The sequence below is a fragment of the Passer montanus genome, unplaced genomic scaffold (assembly GCF_014805655.1).
Source record: "Passer montanus isolate IOZ18808 unplaced genomic scaffold, ASM1480565v1 scaffold11, whole genome shotgun sequence".
In the NCBI taxonomy this organism is placed as follows: Eukaryota; Metazoa; Chordata; class Aves; order Passeriformes; family Passeridae; genus Passer; species Passer montanus.
This window is the reverse complement of record NW_024357613.1, coordinates 20,687,612-20,705,879: the sequence shown is the minus strand read 5'-3', so window position 1 is coordinate 20,705,879 and position 18,268 is coordinate 20,687,612. Positions and strand designations below refer to the sequence as shown.

The 18,268-nt window shown below is 36.2% G+C and overlaps 1 protein-coding gene across 1 annotated transcript in view; it reads right to left on the bottom strand.

Annotated features, from left to right (window-relative positions):
* The window catches only part of EYS (eyes shut homolog), a 708,088-nt gene that overhangs the window by 255,471 nt on the left and 434,349 nt on the right, over nt 1-18,268 (bottom strand). Inside the window, exons 31-32 of the mRNA XM_039729652.1 lie at nt 7,396-7,586; nt 5,597-5,685 (exon numbers count right to left, since the gene is read on the bottom strand). Of these exons, the coding sequence (XP_039585586.1) occupies nt 5,597-5,685; nt 7,396-7,586 (280 nt within the window). The remainder of the gene's footprint in view (nt 1-5,596; nt 5,686-7,395; nt 7,587-18,268) is intronic.

Below are 18,268 nucleotides of genomic sequence, written 5' to 3'. Positions count from 1 at the left end.
TGTATACTGGATATTAAGTAGCAAATACAACCTACTTAGGATTTAACATACAGAGAATTTAAGAAAATACAAATGTCACTGTATTACCAGTGTTAATACATCATAAATAAATTGAACTAAGTATAAAAACCTGTACTTTTTTAAAGTAAGCTCCTCTGATCTGGGAAAAGTTTCAGACCATATAAAAATTAGAAATTATTAGACAAGTCAGCACATATATTTCATTCACCCCTAGTTTTACACTAGGCACTTTAGGAGGGACTGAAAACAAAGACCAACACAACTGTGGCTAAGAAGTTTGTTTGTGAGGACCCCCTCAATGACCAGCGGAGAGGTCCAGCAACTTCCTAAATCTTTTGTATTGGTATCAAATACAAAGCAGGCTGAACCCTTCTAGACCCAAGTACTTAAACGTCTTGCAGCTGATGCAAGTCCATTGACAACTTTCTTGCGAGATGTGAAGAAAATTAAAAGACCCTGAAGCTATTTTATATCAAGAATATATTTCTCACTGCATTTTATAAATATGGGATACAATTCTCTAACTAAACAGGAGGAATAGCTAATAATATCTTTTGACTTACACTAGTTTTTGAGGTTATGGACCGTTAAGCATGTTTCATTAAGTAGAATATATGACATTTACATGGCACATGAAACAGATGAGTGACTTCTTAACCCATATGCTGTCAAGCTAAAAAGGAAGCTCAAAGTTCTGCACCTTTTAAATAAAATAAAAATAAGAATTTATAATAAAAGTGAAATAAAAAGAACTAAAGAAAAACAAAACAGAGAAGCATCTGCAGGATTTGCTACCCACTTTATCTATCACATGCTTATCTTAACAGCCTAAAAGCCCTGGGGAAAAGATGAGGTTTGTAGCATGTTGTGAAGGATAATAAATACAGGATACTTTGCACCATATGGATTATCTCAGACCCTCATAAAAAGCTGTCAAAACCAAACAATATAAAAGCTCCTGAATGAGCATATGCCAAATTCTGGCATGATTATAAAGATCTTTTTCTGACTACAGGAATTAGAAAACTTTTACATCTCAAAAGCAAGACAATCAATCACTAAAAGTCCTATAGGTTACTAGTGCAAAGCTCAAATTAAAAAAAACCATAGGAGTTAAAGAAGAAAAACAAAACACTCTTTGAAAAACAATTGCCAGATTTTGCAGTCAGCTTCCGATGGAGCGCAGCACCAGATTTTAATCCTAATAATCTCAGACAATTAAAAAAAATTCAAACATGATAGATTCATATTAAATAATGAAGTTGTATTAATGACATCTATTGCATAATCAATTTATAAGTGGACAAATTTGCTAAAGCAATTGACAATTATAATCTGAGACCTCAATTATATAAAATATTTTTTATATAATTGAGGAAACTTTTTGTATCTGTATTAAAATGGAGAATGCTGGGGCAAGAAAAGGCAAATTTCTAATATTGCTTCTGCAGTTTGGTTTGTTTCTGCAATACATATTATTTTATCAACTTTTTTTGATTAAAAGATTGAAGAAGAAAAATCTTAAAGCAGTTAATGGAGGCAGTTTTATAAAGGCTGAAATGAGAAGATTGTGGTCGAACATCCCCTGCATCACCAGTAAGAAAACTGTGTCTTCACTACAAAACCAAACATGTAAAATTTCCAGTGCTTGAGTCTAACATTTTCTTCTCTTCACAATATCCTGCAATAATCCAGTCCCTGTGGGATACTGCCCATATCCATTTTTCACTGTTGCTCACTCACTTCCCTGGTAACATTGTTAAGTAAACCAAAACAATAGTCAGAAATGTGAGTGAAACAGCTGCAATGAAGTTTCATTAACAGGCTTAGTACACAACCACAGTAGTTTACACATGAAATGGATCTCTCAGTCACTACTCTCAGACAAACCTTGTTAACATGATGGTTTTAGCAGCCAATGCTACAAATTAGACTAATCTGAAGCAAAAAGTTATATCCTAATCCAAATTATCCAAGATATCCCAGATTTTGAAGCAAATACATTCCTTATATTGTACCAAAATTTATTAAATTATTACAGTTTGTGTAGTCACAATATTCTATCATCAGAAAAACTGTAATTCAGCAATGCTGCTACTTTTTTTTTTTTTAGCATGAATACTGTGGTGAACCATGAGAACTGGATAAAGGACATTGCTTGACAGCAATATGCACATTCATTTGCAAACATTAGATGGTGTGTCATTTATTTTAATCACATGAATTATTTCTGTGGGATAAAGGAAGCAGTAAAATGTTCTCCTGTAAGGAGAGAAGGAAGATACTATCACTATCTAATTTTCACTTAAACTTGTATTAAACAGCACTCACGACTTTTAAGTCTACTTTCATTTAATATGATATTGTAGAGGCATCATGCTCTTTGAAGATGGTTTATCTTCAGTTGCTGAAATGCATTGCTTTTCCTTAATTGAAAAGACAAAATCCTTTCCATCACAGGACTACATCAGAAGAGTTTCAAACAATTAAGATAACATTAAACAATTAAAATTAGCATTTTCTTAAAAAAAATATTTAATTGTTATTATCCACAACGTTTGTTCATAATGCTTAACACATGCACAACAAAGAAAATCTTTTGTTCATACCCACTATGTTACAATATGCAGAATCTCTTACGTTCCCATTTAACTTCACTGGTTTCCCAGATACCATTGTTCAAAACTTAACTTATTTATCTCACTGAAAATCAGTTCTGAGAAGATTAAATATTTGCACGCCTCTAGAAAGTTGCTGAATAAGTTACAGGAATTTTTCACCAAAGTTATTTTAAGTTTTCTTATGCTGTATTACACTGCAGTTGATTAAATGAAATGTTAATTTTATAAAACTATTAACTCATATTTCAAGACTGACTCTATCAAACAATACAAAAAATGTAAAGCATATATGTACAGGATATATACTTTATAATTAATTCAAGCACATGTGAAAATGCATGAGATGACAGTGAGAAGCAACTCCAAATCTTTCTGACATCTACATTACTAATATTTTGAATCTTAGAATCATAGAATCACAGAATTGTTTAGATTGGAAAAGATCTTTAAAGCCATCAAGTTCAACTGTTAAACCAGCACTGCCAAGTCCGTCCAACACTAAACAATAGCTCTAACTGCCATGTCTACATGATTTTTAAATATCTCCAGTGATGGTGACTCAGCCACTTTCCTGTACAGCTTTTTTCAGTGTTTTACAATCCTTTCTGTGAAGATTTTTTTCCCAAATATCCAATCTAAATCTCCCCTGGTGCAACCTGAGGCCATTTCCTTTTGTCTGATTTCTTGTTAGCTGAGGACTAGAGACTGACCCCCACCTCACCACAGCCTCCTTTCAGGGAGTTGTAGGGGGGCCATAAGGTCTCCTTTCAGCCTCTTTTTCTCCCAGCCAAACGGCCCCAGCTCCCTCAGCCACTTGTCATAAGACTCACACAATTGGCCTTGACCCATTGATTCAGTCTGCCCAGATCCTTCTGCAGAGCTTTCTTGCCCTCCAGTGAACCAACATTCCCACACGACTTGGTGTCATCTGCAGAATGTCATCTTAAAACAGCATCCAGAACTATTTCCACTCTTCTAAAGTGAGTAGAATGATTAATTATTAATTGCTCTGTAACTAGCCTGAATCTCATAAATGGTATGCATGCCTTCTTCTTCAGCAGGAAAAATAAGTGGCCCTTTTCCTGAGCTGTCCTGAAGTAATTTCCTGCAAATGAAAATTCCTTTCTTTTTACGCTCAAAAGGAAAAGAAAAATATAAAGATTAGGTTGGTTTTCTTTTGTTATGGGCTATTGTCATGGGCTGATTTAGAGACTCAAGCTATTTTCTGCTTGATGGAGTAGGGGGAAAATGCATAGAATAAGTGTATTCCCATCATGGTAATTAATGGATCTTTGAGGGATGACAGTGACATCACAGTTTGAATGCTTCAGTGCCAGGGGAAAGGCTGTTTTTGTAGACACTTCCACATTACTGAGGGTTCAGGTACTTTTGCTATTTTCAGCATCTTAAATCTTTCTTAAAATGAACAACAAAGTAATAACAATTGAATTCTAATGGATTTCAACTATAGAAGTAACTAGAAATTTTATGTCTCCACTCATCCTCTTTCTGTGTCACTTGGGATTTGTCTTTGGTATCCTCTCTTACTTGTCTTTAATGGGCTTGCAGAGTACTTGAATATTTAGTCTCTATTCATATAGAAGCTGCTTAATGATTTTATCATCTTTATATGTCTTCTCCAAAAACTATTTTCCAATTTAATTTCTCTATTTTGATATGGAGAGAGAGTCATAACCAGGAATCAAACAGAACTCAGTATGTTATTAGATTTTAGAGAACCTCACTTTTATCTATGTCATCAAGATACTTGTGTTCTACTGTGTTCTTCCTGGTCACAGAGGAGCTTACACTTACTTTAGCTTCCATTAGCATGGCTTGGTTTGTGGGGCTTCTTTTTGGGTGATAAGCACAACCACAGTGCATTACTGGCTTTTGCTCCTTGTATTAATTTGTGTATGTTACTGAGCAGTCCTAGCCATGAGTGTGGTTTAACTTGCTGGAAAAAATTATGATAGCGATGGTAACTGAAATGCAAAAACAAACTTTGGTTCTCCTCACTGAGTACTGCTGCCGAATATTGAGGCAGCAAGGTACAGTATAATGGATACACATTCCATTACATTTCCCATAGAAGGAAGTGGGGACTGTGTTGCCCTGAAAAAGTTCTCCATTTAACAATGTTTGCACAGATATAGCTATAAAAGGCCTATTCCAGTAAAAGGTTTGTGTTCCTTCTGCATTTCTCCACAAACATTTGAAGGACTAACTTACTCCTGAGAGACAAGCAGACAGCTAGCTTGCTTTCTTTTTGCTGGACAAGATGACTGAACCTATTTTAAGCTACCTAATAGGAACTAGGCACCCAGAGAATACACTAGGTGCCTAAAGTGAACCCAAAACTTTCACTTCCAAGGCTATGGATTCTATGAGCACAGATATTTGGTCATTAGATACATCTATGTACAAAAAAACCATGGAAAGCCTACTACCTACCTCATTTTCCTACCTCATTTCATTTTATTTTCCTTCAGTTGCAAGTCTCGTTACTTTTACAGGAATAATATATCCTGTTACGAATTGCAAGTCACTGACAGCAATGAAAGTCATGGTGCTGTTTCTGCCTATTTATTTTCCAAGATTTTTCTATGAGTCACACTCTCATTGTTGAAAATTCAATTATTTTCTGGACTAAGTAGCTTGGAGTTACTGTGCAGCATCTTCCCAGACTGAATGTTTATGTTTGCTACAGTAAATTATTTCCATGAGAATAAATTTATTTCCACTAAGCACATCAGGGATGTGATGAGGACTGTCCAACTGTAGTCTCAAACATTCTTTCCAAGGATGTGTTGTGGCCCAGACTACCATAACATGATTTTACAGTATGTGTTCAGGTATTATAGTTAATCAGATATAATATCTGTGGGATTTACTAATGGTCCAATCTGTGTAATCTTTGAAACAATGATAAAAACAGGAAACAGTAAACTTACCTAATTTGCACACTGTACCAGTGTCCATCGTCCACTCTAGCAGTGGTAGTGATGTTTTTGACTTCTGCTTCATGACATAAGTACTGGTACTACAGATTGGGAAAAGGCTTTAATTACATTACTTCTAATAGTTAAACAGTTTCAGGCATTGAAATTTGAATTTTAAAACAATAAATGGTTTAAAAAAACCTGAAGAATATAATGTGTATCAAGGAAAATTAATGTTTCATTAAAAGTTCTGGATAAAGAACCCTATTGTACAAGAAATACACAAGAACACATATATGCTTCCTAACCTGCATGAAAATGCTTTAATCTTTGTGTATTGTACAATCAGATATTATGGGTCTGATTTGCAAAGAAGTCGACCATCTGCAACCCATCGGAAATTAACACTGGCCATGGGTGAATTTTACTTAACATTTTATGGCTTCCTTACACTTCCAAACACGTAATGTAGCGTGCAGGCTTGAGCATTTTGGAGCACCATTTAATTTCCTATACTAATGTGAACAAGCACTTGATTTCATGGTTTGTCTACTTGTAATTGTAGCTTGATTGTGAGCTTAGAACCATTTGTTCATTGGGTTTTAAATCCACATTTAATTGACCAGCTTTGTGAATGATTAAGTGAATTCAATTAGTTTTAACATGGCACACTGGGATCTCTGAATAGATTTGTGTCAATTAAAGTACTTTCATATTTTATGGTGCTTATGATATGTTAGAAAAATATTTTTCCGCATCATTACTTTACCATGAATACAAGTGAGATGAACTTAAAGCCATCACCATTTTCTAAATGTTGGATAACTTCCTGCCCGTGACTAATCTCATCTTTTTTTTCTGTACAAAGATAGTCACAATATATTAAAAGACAAAAAAACACAATATAAAAAAAATAAAATAAAAGGTAATTTTATTCTTTCTATTTATCTTCTGTTGATGTATATGTTTAGTATGGTCATGGTCTTTAAACATGAAGGCAAATACAATACAAAAAGGCTGTCTCTAACAGACATTTCACAGTTCTTACAAAAGAATATAACTACAGGTACTTTAGGAAACATTTTGTAGGAAAATGAGAAATAAGTTATGAGAAAAGTAACTTTTAATATCTTTTTATAACCTCTTTAACATCTGCCTATCTTCATAAAGCTCTAGCTTTACCTCTTCCTCAGAAAAGATGGAATAATTTGTGGAAGGAAAAGATATACCATGATAAAAACTTTACTCTTTAAAGTTTATAAACAAATGTATTCCTAGTTAGTCTGTCCACAAAAGTCAAAAGAATGTTTTTTTTCCCAGATCTTGTGGAACTGTGATTTAAGTAATAGATGAAGTGAAAGATTTCTAGTTAGAGACACATGGTAAAAAGACTCACTCTATTCCCTAACATGGTAAATTTTCCTATGACTATTCACTCAATTTCTATGCCTATGCCTATGTCATAAGTCTTGATTATGACAATTTTAATGAAGTTCCACATGAAGAAGTTCAGTTAGTTTAGATATAAAATACAATAACTAAATTTGTACCACATATAAAGATGAAACCTACTTTTTTTGGTTTTGTGTTTTAATGTATAGTCTTGTGAGTCTTATTGACTATATTAGGCAAAAACTGGACAAAGCAGACAACAAGTTTGACAACTATCTTCCTTAAAATACTGAAGATGTCAAGAATCTCTGTAGCTTTATTTACTATCTTCTACAGTAAGAAAATGAAAAAAATATTAAAATTTTTACAGATTCAACTTTTGATTACTTTTCCTTCAGTGGGAGATTGTGATGCCTTACCTGCAAAGTACTATTATTGATGACAAGTCGAATTAAAAAATGTTGCATTGTTTCTGGGTTCTGTTCAATATTTAGGAGGAGTCCATGAGGATCATAGGTCTTAAATTCCAGGAGGATGAAATTTTGCACATTCAAATATAAGCCTTGAAATTCCAGGTAAGAATCGCCATAGTACCGAGCATAACTAAAATCTGTGAAAAGAATTTTGAGACATGTAAGAATATAAAAACATTTGACTGCTTCACACACTTTCTTATTCTGGTAGTCCTAGCAAAGATATAGAATAATTGTTTACATCTTTCAAGGATTCATAAATAAATCTGAAAAATGATATTGGTTTTCTTCTGTCAAAGGTTAACACTGAGAGTTTATCTAACTAGGCATAAAGGTTTTTGTCAAATTATATTAAGCAAGCATATAGATCAATCCCTGAAAGACTAGGCTACAAAGATGAAAGACTTGGTACACGTCTAGCCTCTTTGGGTCAACATTTTCTTCAAAGTTTTCTTCAAAGTTTTCATCAAACCTAGATGCAAGAATAAATGGGTTGGAAGTCTTTACAGAAACTACACTGTATGGAAAGGGAGGGAGACAGTCTACAACATAATTATGAAGTTGGCATCTAAATAATATATCAAGTATTTTTTGGTGCTGGGTGAAAGATGAAAATTTCCCTTGGAAATATGCATCCATCTTGTCTGATTTATCTATAAACCTCACAGCATTCAGCACTCTGTGCAATACCTGGCAATGGCAGATGCAACTCTTACTTAAATAGAAAAAGTATGTGAATACATGGCTTCAGGCCCACCACGTGACATATGACTGCACTTAAAAGGGGCTTCCTTGTATTTTTTATTTCTTCCTGTCCCCTTCTTTCTTCTCCTTTTTATTTCTTCCTGTCCCCTTCTTTCCTTTCCCCACTCCTGTCCTCTACTTTTTCTGCTCCCTTCCCTTCCCTTCCCTTCCCTTCCCTTCCCTTCCCTTCCCTCCATACCTGGCAATGGCAGATGCAACTCTTACTTAAATAGAAAAAGTATGTGAATACATGGCTTCAGGCCCACCACGTGACATATGACTGCACTTAAAAGGGGCTTCCTTGTATTTTTTATTTCTTCCTGTCCCCTTCTTTCTTCTCATCTTTCCTTTCCCCACTCCTGTCCTCTACTTTTTCTGCTCCCTTCCCTTCCCTTCCCTTCCCTTCCCTTCCCTTCCCTTCCCTCCTTTTGTTTCTTGTTCTCTCCTTTTTCTCTCCTCCCCATTTTTGCTCACTTTCCCTCATTTTTTCTCTCTTCTTTTTCTTTCCCTTAGGGTGTTTTTACAAAGGAAGAGATGTGCACATAGGTACCTATTCATATGCAACTGCAGTCTTGCACTTAGGTTTTTTCACTTGCCAGTATTTAAACTGAGATCACTACTTTGGCTGCTTGTAAAGACTAAAAAATATGGGTCCTCTTTCATATTTTTAAAATGAGAAGTATTTTGATTTTTGTAGAAGCAGGTATATGCTTTAGTCTCATAGCACGCAATTATTTGTTTGATCAGCTTCTTGAGACTGATAAAAATGTAAAGAAATATTAACAATTCAGCCATCTTGTGAAAATGTTGGTGCAACAATATCAACCTGTGTACGACACACAACACATAAGTGAATTATTCCATTTCACTTCAATCATATTCAAATCATCTTTACAGGGGTTTACAGTATCTTTAAAGGTCACAGATCTCTTTTTATTTCCAAAATAGGTAAAATTTTAATCTGTTGTGACAACAGCTCCAATAGCAAATACCTCAATATATATATGATTAAATTCTGAACAAAAATTATACTGGGATAAAACAAAAACTGTTGTTGAACTTTTGTGTATCACTGTAAAGGTATGCTGACTTTTATCTTTTCACGATTTTGCATTAACCTATTTACAGTCTGAGTCACTGTGGTCAAATCTCAAACAAAGCTCTTAAGAAATTCTCAGTACTATATAAGGATCATCAACATATTCATACATACAACATTCAGTAAAATAGACCAAAAATTCCAAGCAATACCATTCAATAACCAGTGCTGCAATAAAAGAGATTTTATATTTTTAAGTGTATTTAATCCTTAAAAACTCTTTTTTGAACTATAAGCCTGTAGGTGTAAATTTCAGAAAATTAAATTAAAAAGAAAGGCACAGAAAGCTTTTTACATTTTATAGACAGGACAATTTCTCAAATAAAAGGCTTTTGAGAATTATTGCCAATCCCTAACCCTTGTTTGTTTTCCTTCCTGACCAAGCCACTGAGCTCTAAATCCTTCTCTCATTCTGTTTGCCCTGAATTGCCCCTGAATACATTCTGTTTATCCCAAGGAACCACTCAGTTATCCCCACACTCCTGAAAATCTGATATCTAACCTCCTCTTTTCCTTGATCCATTTAGGAGATCAGCTTGGCTAAAGCACAGCAAAGTTGCACACAACATCCTCTTCCTGCAGTCCTAAATCCTTCTGCTACCTTCCAAATATTTTGGAGGTGGGTTGCTTTTACTGTTGGGGTGTTTTTCTCTCCGACATTGTTCAGCTTATAATAACAAAAAAGGTGAGAACAGGTCAAAATTATGTCAGCTCTTCAGAGATTTGCTAACACAAGGTATTTGAGACTCTAGATCTCACAGAAGAGTAAAATTTGTAATCATGATGAGGAAAAAAAAAAAAAGGTAGTTGTGGGAACAGTTTATTCACAATTCCTGAAACTGTAATTTAACTCTGATACCTGAGGTCAGACTGAATTATCTACTAAAATTCAAGGAAGACCAAACAAGCACAAGCTAGTGGCATCTTCCTTTAGCTTTCCATACATAATTGTAGCAAGTGCACAGACCACTGCAGACAAAACTTGCTGCTTTATTCTGACCAACATCCATTTATTTTTATCTTCATATGACAAGTGATGATGCCTTGCAAGACAATACACTCCATTAGTCCATGGATTTGAAGCCAGTTTGGCTTCTTCTGGGAAATACATTCATGCTGCTAAACAGAAAACTTCCTAAACAAATCATCTGCAGTAAAGTTGCTACAATTGTTCTTGTCCACAAATATGGAAAGAGTTAATGAGAGAAAGCACTGAAGAATATTTAGCAGGCTCAGGTTTCTGTAAAATCCATAAAAATACTACTTCAATAACAAACAGGCTACATACTTTCCCACAACAGCTATTAACATAAACTGCAAGTGTGGTTTTACTTATTAAGATTCTCACATTGTTTATAACAGTACACAGTTTCTTTTTATAGAACAAAAGCTTTTCTTATAATCCCTCTACTGCACTTAGATGCAGTGTTTTCTTTTGACCTCTGGAGTTGGCATCCTAGATTGCTTTTTGTCCTAACGGAGAGGACTCATCCCCCAAGCCTTTAGAAAAAAAAAAAAAAAAAAAAAAGAAAAATTGAAACTGTATCTCATCTTTTCCTAAGAATGCCTAACACTTCCTTTCCTAAGAAATAGACAAGCCCTTTGCTTTATAAAATCCTCTCAGCTTTAGCTTGCTCCCCTGCGTACATCCAGCTCTCCATGGTTTTGTGTTTACTAGATTTCATATTAATGTCTGAATGTTAAAAAATTTGAGATTCAGCTGTAATAGTAAGCAGATACACAGGCAGGTCTGAAACCCAACTGACAGGCAAGCTTCATTAACTCTTGCCACTCCCTACTGGTTTTCTCTATTCCAATGAGTACCAGCTGTATCAGTTTCAGAATGGAGGCCTGAAAATTAAAAATTTTTTGAGAGCGACACAATTGTAAGTCTTCATTTCTAAAGGCAGGTAGAGAAAGATAATAAACACTTTTAATATGTTCACGAGCATGTGCTCCTGGTGATTGAGCTTTTGTCTCCATGTATTTCTATATATAATGTACCCCCTGTAGTTTGCATGGACTCAGGCACAAAGAGGATTATAATAATGCTCTTCTTCTTTCTTCTGCTATTCTTTTTGTTATGTTACACCTGGGAACAAAATCCTCCCATTCAAGCTATTGGTCTTCTCTTTTTCATGGACATATATTTCACATCTTTTGTTATTATTTTAATTAGAACTATCTAACAACATTCAAATAGAGGGCATTAATGCCTATGGAAAGAACCTGTCATGAAAAATCAGAACAATTAATTTTCTATTTGAAATTTAATTTATTTTTATTAAGAAGGAACACAAATCTTAATAGCATAAAACTGTGGTCATAAAAACCACTGATGTTTGTTTAAAACTGGATAATTCCAAAAGAAAAAGAAATTAGAAAAGCAAAACAAGAAAGTCAGAGCAAGGACTATTTCACAGGGCTGTCTGCAGACCCCTTGAGCCCAGCTGATGACTTCCAATGGATGTCCATGTCCCAGGTTTACACAAACAACATGCAAGCAGCAGTGCCTCCACTGGGACAGCTTGTCAGCTTCCTCCATACAAACTGCCATGGCTTCCTCAGCCAGGGTAAGCTCCTGGCCCACCACACTGGGCATCCAGCCCTGCCAGCAACTCCTGTGAGCCTGGCTGGCAGGACTAGTGCCCTGCCCCTCCAATGGCCACACTGATGGATGGCCGTGCCACTGGCTGCCATGCATTGCACAGTTCCCTCCCACAACTGCCATGGCTTCCTCAGCCAGGGTAAGCTCCTGGCCCACCACACTGGGCATCCAGCCCTGCCAGCAACTCCTGTGAGCCTGGCTGGCAGGACCTAGTGCCCTGCCCCTCGAATGGCCACATCGATGGATGGCCCTGCCACTGGCTGCCATGCGTTGCACAGTTCCCTCCCAGTCCTCGCTGCTGCTCGTGGTGAGGTCCCTCTGTCCTCTGTGGGCTCTGGCAGCAGCTCTGTGTTGTCTGGTGAGGGAGTTATAGAGACAGACAAGGCAGCTGCCACCATCAGGCACAATTTTGCATAAATGTGTGGAGGAGAAGCTGAGTCAGACACAGAAAGGGCCAGAGGCCACAACCCTGCAGGCAGGGATGGGTGGGCTGTTGAGACAGGAGAGGCTGGAAACTTGTGACGGACCAGCAGACATGCAGCTGCTCAGGGCATTGCTGAAGGCAAACAAGGCTTTTCAGGAGACCCCCAGAGGGAGCTCAGCCCAGAGCTGGTGGAGATTGCTGGCTTGAAATATTTCAGGCACATGTGTGGGGTAAGGGACGAGTCATGTCTTGCCCTGGCAAGGTGCTGCCCTGCTCCACACACCCTGCACCCCTAGGTGTATTTCACTGTATTCCAGCAGTGGGGCCAAACCCTGCCATGTGGGGGGCAATGCTCCACACTCCGACCCTGGAGCCCCTAACCTAGCTTCTAAGTGGCAAAATGACCAGAAGTCCCACCAAAGGGAAAGGCCTAGGAAAGCTAATGGGTAGGTAAGCCAGAGCACAAGGCACACACAGGTCTTGACCCTACATTCTCTTGGAACTTCTCTCAGGTGAACACCACAGGAACACCACAGTGGTAGCTATATTTGTTCTTTTCTATATCTCTTCTCTCTTTCTTCTAATTCATTCTTCTCAAAGTTTGAGTAACTTAAAGTCAGATGGGTTGGAATTTGATAAGTGGAATGGGCTTAGAATTTGCTGAATTAATGCTATGTGAAATGCTTTATGTTGATTTAATGTTGTTCTAACATAAAAAAGTTCCCAGATTTTCTGAAGTTTGACAGTAAAGTTTTTATTTGTTTGCCCTCTTGAGAATATCTTGTCAATGTTTCTCCCTTGCATCTAACTCAAGCTGCAAAAAATAATGTTAAATCCTTTTAAAACACTCATTGAATGAGCTCTGGGGCCTTACACCAATCCAATCTGATGTCCTCAGAGGCTTGTCTGTCAACTTGACTGTCAGAGCAAGGATCTGGGATTCTACACGGGGACCAGCAGGCTTGCCCAGCTCACAGATGTTTAACCCTTGTTACTCTTCCCTTCCCAATAACACTGCAAGGGTAGCCCAATGCACCAAGAGTGACTGCAGAGCTCTCGGTGTGGGAGGAAGGCATGGGGGGCCTTCAGTCCTGCTGTTGAGCAAGAAGCCTTAAAAGGAGGTTATTGAGCCTCCAGTCGGCTCTAGACATTAATGACAGAGGAATAAGAGAAAATATTTTTAATTTGAAACAGGTATCTTACCACAGTAGAAATGCAGTTGCTGTCCTAACTACAAAGAATTCATCTCCCTATTTTTTTTTAATGTCACAGAATACAAAAGCGGGGTTAATGAATAATATTAGTCATATGATGCCTTTTTTTTTTTTTTTGTTACCACTTTTATAAATTTCTGTTTCAGGTAGCCTATGCATGTAAGAGTGGGATTTGGTTTTTTTCATTCTCAATGTGCTAAAATTACCTCAGCTTTAATTTTCCTTACATTTGTTTTTTCTCAAAAAATCTAATTTCTTTGAAGTTTCATATTTAATGAGTAATTTCAATCACTTACTTTTGCATCTAAAATAAGGTCAATCTTTCCAGCAAGTCCTGAAAAACAGCCACAGCAAAATAATCCATGAGTTTTACTCTTTACTCCCTTAAATACAATAATCTACTTCATATTTGTAACCACCATTTAAAAGGCTTTCATTTATTTTCAAATGAGTCTCATTTACTTCCATACATTTCATTGAGTCTTTTCAGCTGAAACACCTTAAAGGCAGAGCAGAACATTGTTCTCTAACCATTATTTCTATTTACAGTTGCAAAGCTATTTCACTGCAATGTGCTTCACCTTTGGTTCCACATAACAAACCCACAATTACAGTGAATCCATGTTTTATGCTGTCACAGAAGTCTGTGCTGCATGACTAGCAGGGAATTATAGTTATGTTTTTCTCTCAAAGTTGAAATGTTCTCTAATGTGGCGTGTTAGACAACAATAAAATGTGGTTAACATCCAGAACGTTTGCCAGTGCAGCCACAAGTAGCTTTCAAGCAAAGAAAAACAAGTTATGAATAAAAGCCCTTTACTGTTGCTTTTTCATGCTTACACAGAGCTAGGGATTTGAGTAGCCTTTGAAATTCTTCTGAAAGAAAAACATATCTGTTTTAGAGCTCCTATTACTTCACAAGATTTTCACTACCAGCCTAAACATACACATACACACATGCAGAAACACATATATAGAATTCAGGTGCCTTAAAGGTATGGAACATCAGACCCTAAATCCCAGGAAGCTCCTTTTATTTCCCTGAAGTTATTACACATCTCTCCTTTCCTCACACGTGTCCATCATGTCTGTTGATCTAAGTTTTGATTCTCAACTCCTACATGTCCAGCAGCCAATCTGTAATGTTTTTGAGTGAGGTCTGTACTCACCTTTGCTACTCATTCCATGAAGGGGACAGTAGGCTGCATTTTCTATTAATTCTCAGTTTTTCCCTCATTCTGTTCAAGAGTTACAGTTAGAAACAACAAGAAAACTACACATATAGTATTTCCTTACACAATGAATTTTTCAGATTTTTAAAATTAAAATGCTGGCTGCAAAGAACTGAAAATATCCTCCTTGAACACAGGGAAAAGGGGGGGTCAGAATCTTCTAGCAAGAATCCATTTGAATTATATTAGGCACCTGGAATGCAATTAGTACAGGAAATTGTTTTATTATGGTCAGAAAACTATTAATAGTTTCTAAAGTAGGATTCTGTTTCCTGGTGAAGTGTCGATTTTAAATTTAAATCTACTGCCTGTATCTATTAATTGCAGTAATAGCTTAGAGAGATTAACTGATACTTGCTTGACTGCTGCCTGCTAGTCCCAGAAGCAATTTTTTGACTTGTGGGCTAGCTCATCAACATATAGATAATGGAAAGAGGTATCATGTTCGTGGCAGTCAGAAGGGAATAGAAGAGATTATCTCACGTAAGGCATAAAACATACATACATATACCTATATATATGTAAAAATCAGGAAAAACATCAGCAGTGTGTGGTTCTGCTTCAGCAAAAGACTGTGTGTTTTTTCTTTTTAAAATGTACTAGAAGAGACACAGAGAGGATCACGTAGTATTGCAGCAGAAATCAGGAGCAGCTCTTACCTCGGGGATAATTTGGCTTGCTTCAGCAGAACTTCACAAGCCTTGCTAAAATCTTTTCCCCCTGCTGCTCTTTCTTACAAAGCACTGGCAGCTGGCACACAGCCAGCACCAAGCCCAGTGCCACTGCCTACATGTTGATAACCCCCATGGCTAGAAAGCATTAGAGCCACCACTGGGAGAAAAGCAGTTCTATCCAAAGGAAACCACGTTTTTTGCCCTTTACTCATAAAACAACATGCTGTTTTTCAGTCTCTTACAACTAGATTTTGAACAAACAGAACTGAACTATTTTTAGCATATAATAACTGTTTTAAAGATTAAAACAATATTAATGGTCAAAGCAAGAAGAGTTTATAATGTGAATTTAAGATACCCTTTACAGTACTATAAACTGTTCCAAAGGGAGTTATTTCCCATTATTCAGAATAAAAACAATTCATGTAAATAGCAAGATAATCAAGATCTTACAATGTATTGTGAGAGCTGCGCACTTAAAGCAGAACTTTTTATGCCTAAGCTAAAAAAAAAACAAAACAAAAAAAAAAAAAAAAAACCAAAAAAAACCCAAAAAAAAAAAAAACCAAAACCCAAAAAATCCCTTACCCCCAGTACCAAGTCCATAATATAAGCAAAATATTTCCTGACTGGAAAATAAACAAAACCATTGTGAAATCTAGAAAAAGACCATATTTATATCTGGTCAAATCCAATGCACTGGTAGAAAAAATAGATTTTTTAAAGGTTGTTTCATGGTATTCTATTTTTCTATTACAGTCAAAAAAATCACCTTTAGAAAGGTGCATGGACTATCCAACCATGGGTATTGCTCTAAAGTGACATGCACAATAATGTTGTCTATTCTGTGCATTTAGTTGAGGATGTATGTGTGGTATCTAGCAGGAATATAATGGAACTCTGTGAATAATTTGGTCTTGTTTGAGATCCAAGTATTCAGATATCCAACATTTTGATTTAGAAATTCAGCCTGAATTTGTTTAAGATTATGCAGCTATGGGAGAAGTGAAATTCAGGTGAATTGCTGACAAGTATTTTCAGGAGTGTGCTTCTTCCTCTTGAAGGTTATTATATAAATTCTTGTGAAGGCTTTAGATTCAAGTCATGTTTATCATGAAAACCACCTCTGTCAGTCACTGATGAAATACTGTAGCAAGATGGCCACCTAAGGCTTGTGAACTACCTGTGTTTGTTCCTTTTAATTTGTAGTAATTACTTTTACCTATTAATTGTGCACATGCCCCACTAAATTGACAATGAACGTTTATCTGTTCCGCATTTGTAAGTAACTATTGTTGTATTCACCATAGTTGTGATTTTGCATATGCTCCTAACTGCCTAGTGAGCTGCAGTTAAATCAGTCAAGTGCATATTTCTGTTTTCAGTACGCATTGTTTTGGTCACACCTTTGTATGACATCTCTCAGGCGGGCTAATATCAGCTGCACAATCTGTCTTCATCTTGGACACATAAAGCCTGAAAACATTCCAAACTGAAGTTGTACTTTCAGATATGAACAGCATGCACAGCATTACCATATCAAGTTGTCTTTCACAAGCTAGGATGACACTCATGACCCTGACAGCAAAGCTATGGTGCTCTGAAAAAATACTTCATTCACTCCTTCTGGTGAAGTTGGGACTAATATCTTGCATACAGTACCGTGTTCAGTATTTCTGTATCCCCCTGCTTTCCTTTCCCCCAGTTAGACAGTGCAAATATGCAGCTGTCCTATGAAAGAAATACCAAAGGCTAAATTAAGAGTCTGGTGAGCATTGTTTCTGCTTCCTTCATCTTAAATAATGTATAAGAAGCCTGCAGTCTTCTAATGCATTTTTTTCGTAAGCATTTTATAATGCATTCTTATTCTAATGCACTGAGCATTGTTTCTGCTTCCTTCATCTTAAATAATATATAAGAAGCCTGCAGTTTTCTAATGCATTTTTTTTCTCAAGCATTTTATAACGCATTCTTATTCTAATGCACTGGGTTTTTCAGTTGTTCTAATGAAGACCTGCATGCACAAAAAGCATCAACAAAAAAACACTTAGCAAATGTTAAAAACATGAATCATTCATGGTATTAACTTCTTCAATGATGTCCAAAAAAGATAGATTCATATGACATTTTATTTTCTATTTCACTTTCTGAATCCCAGTAGTCTAGGATCTGCTAACATGTATGAGAACTATGGAAACAAATGTTGCCATTAATATTAAAGAACACAAGTAAGAAGTGAGTCAGTAATAATACACCACACCAAGATTCCAACACATAAAAATCAGTGAATGTTTTTAAGATCACACAAAAATACTTGAATTAAAAACAGGATCGGAAAATTTGGTAGATATAATTTACGATGCACAACCTTGTAGAGAAACCCAAACTCAAAACTTCAAATAGATGGTTTATAAATTACAGATATAATATAACATACAATACTGGCTGATCCCCCTTTCTGTTTTGTATGTGATTTAGTGCCTTGAAACATACACATGTAAAATTCTTTTTTGGTATCCTTTTAATATGGGAACTGACAGTTGAAAGGATGGGGAAGGTTTAGAATTATAGTGCTGCTTAGGTAACTTACTTCAAGATATGCATTTGAATTAATTTATATGCTGAAAAATTCAACCTTACATTTAGTGTCCTAATGTAAGTACTGTAGAATAATTTCCCCTGTGTAGAAAAACTTACTGTGTAAAAGAAGGCCTTCACACAAATTTTCTATAGCGCAGATTCTGTACGAGTCATGAGGAGAAAATTAAGCGTGCAGACATGGGACATCGTGCAAAATAAATACATGTATGTAATTTGTTGGTGA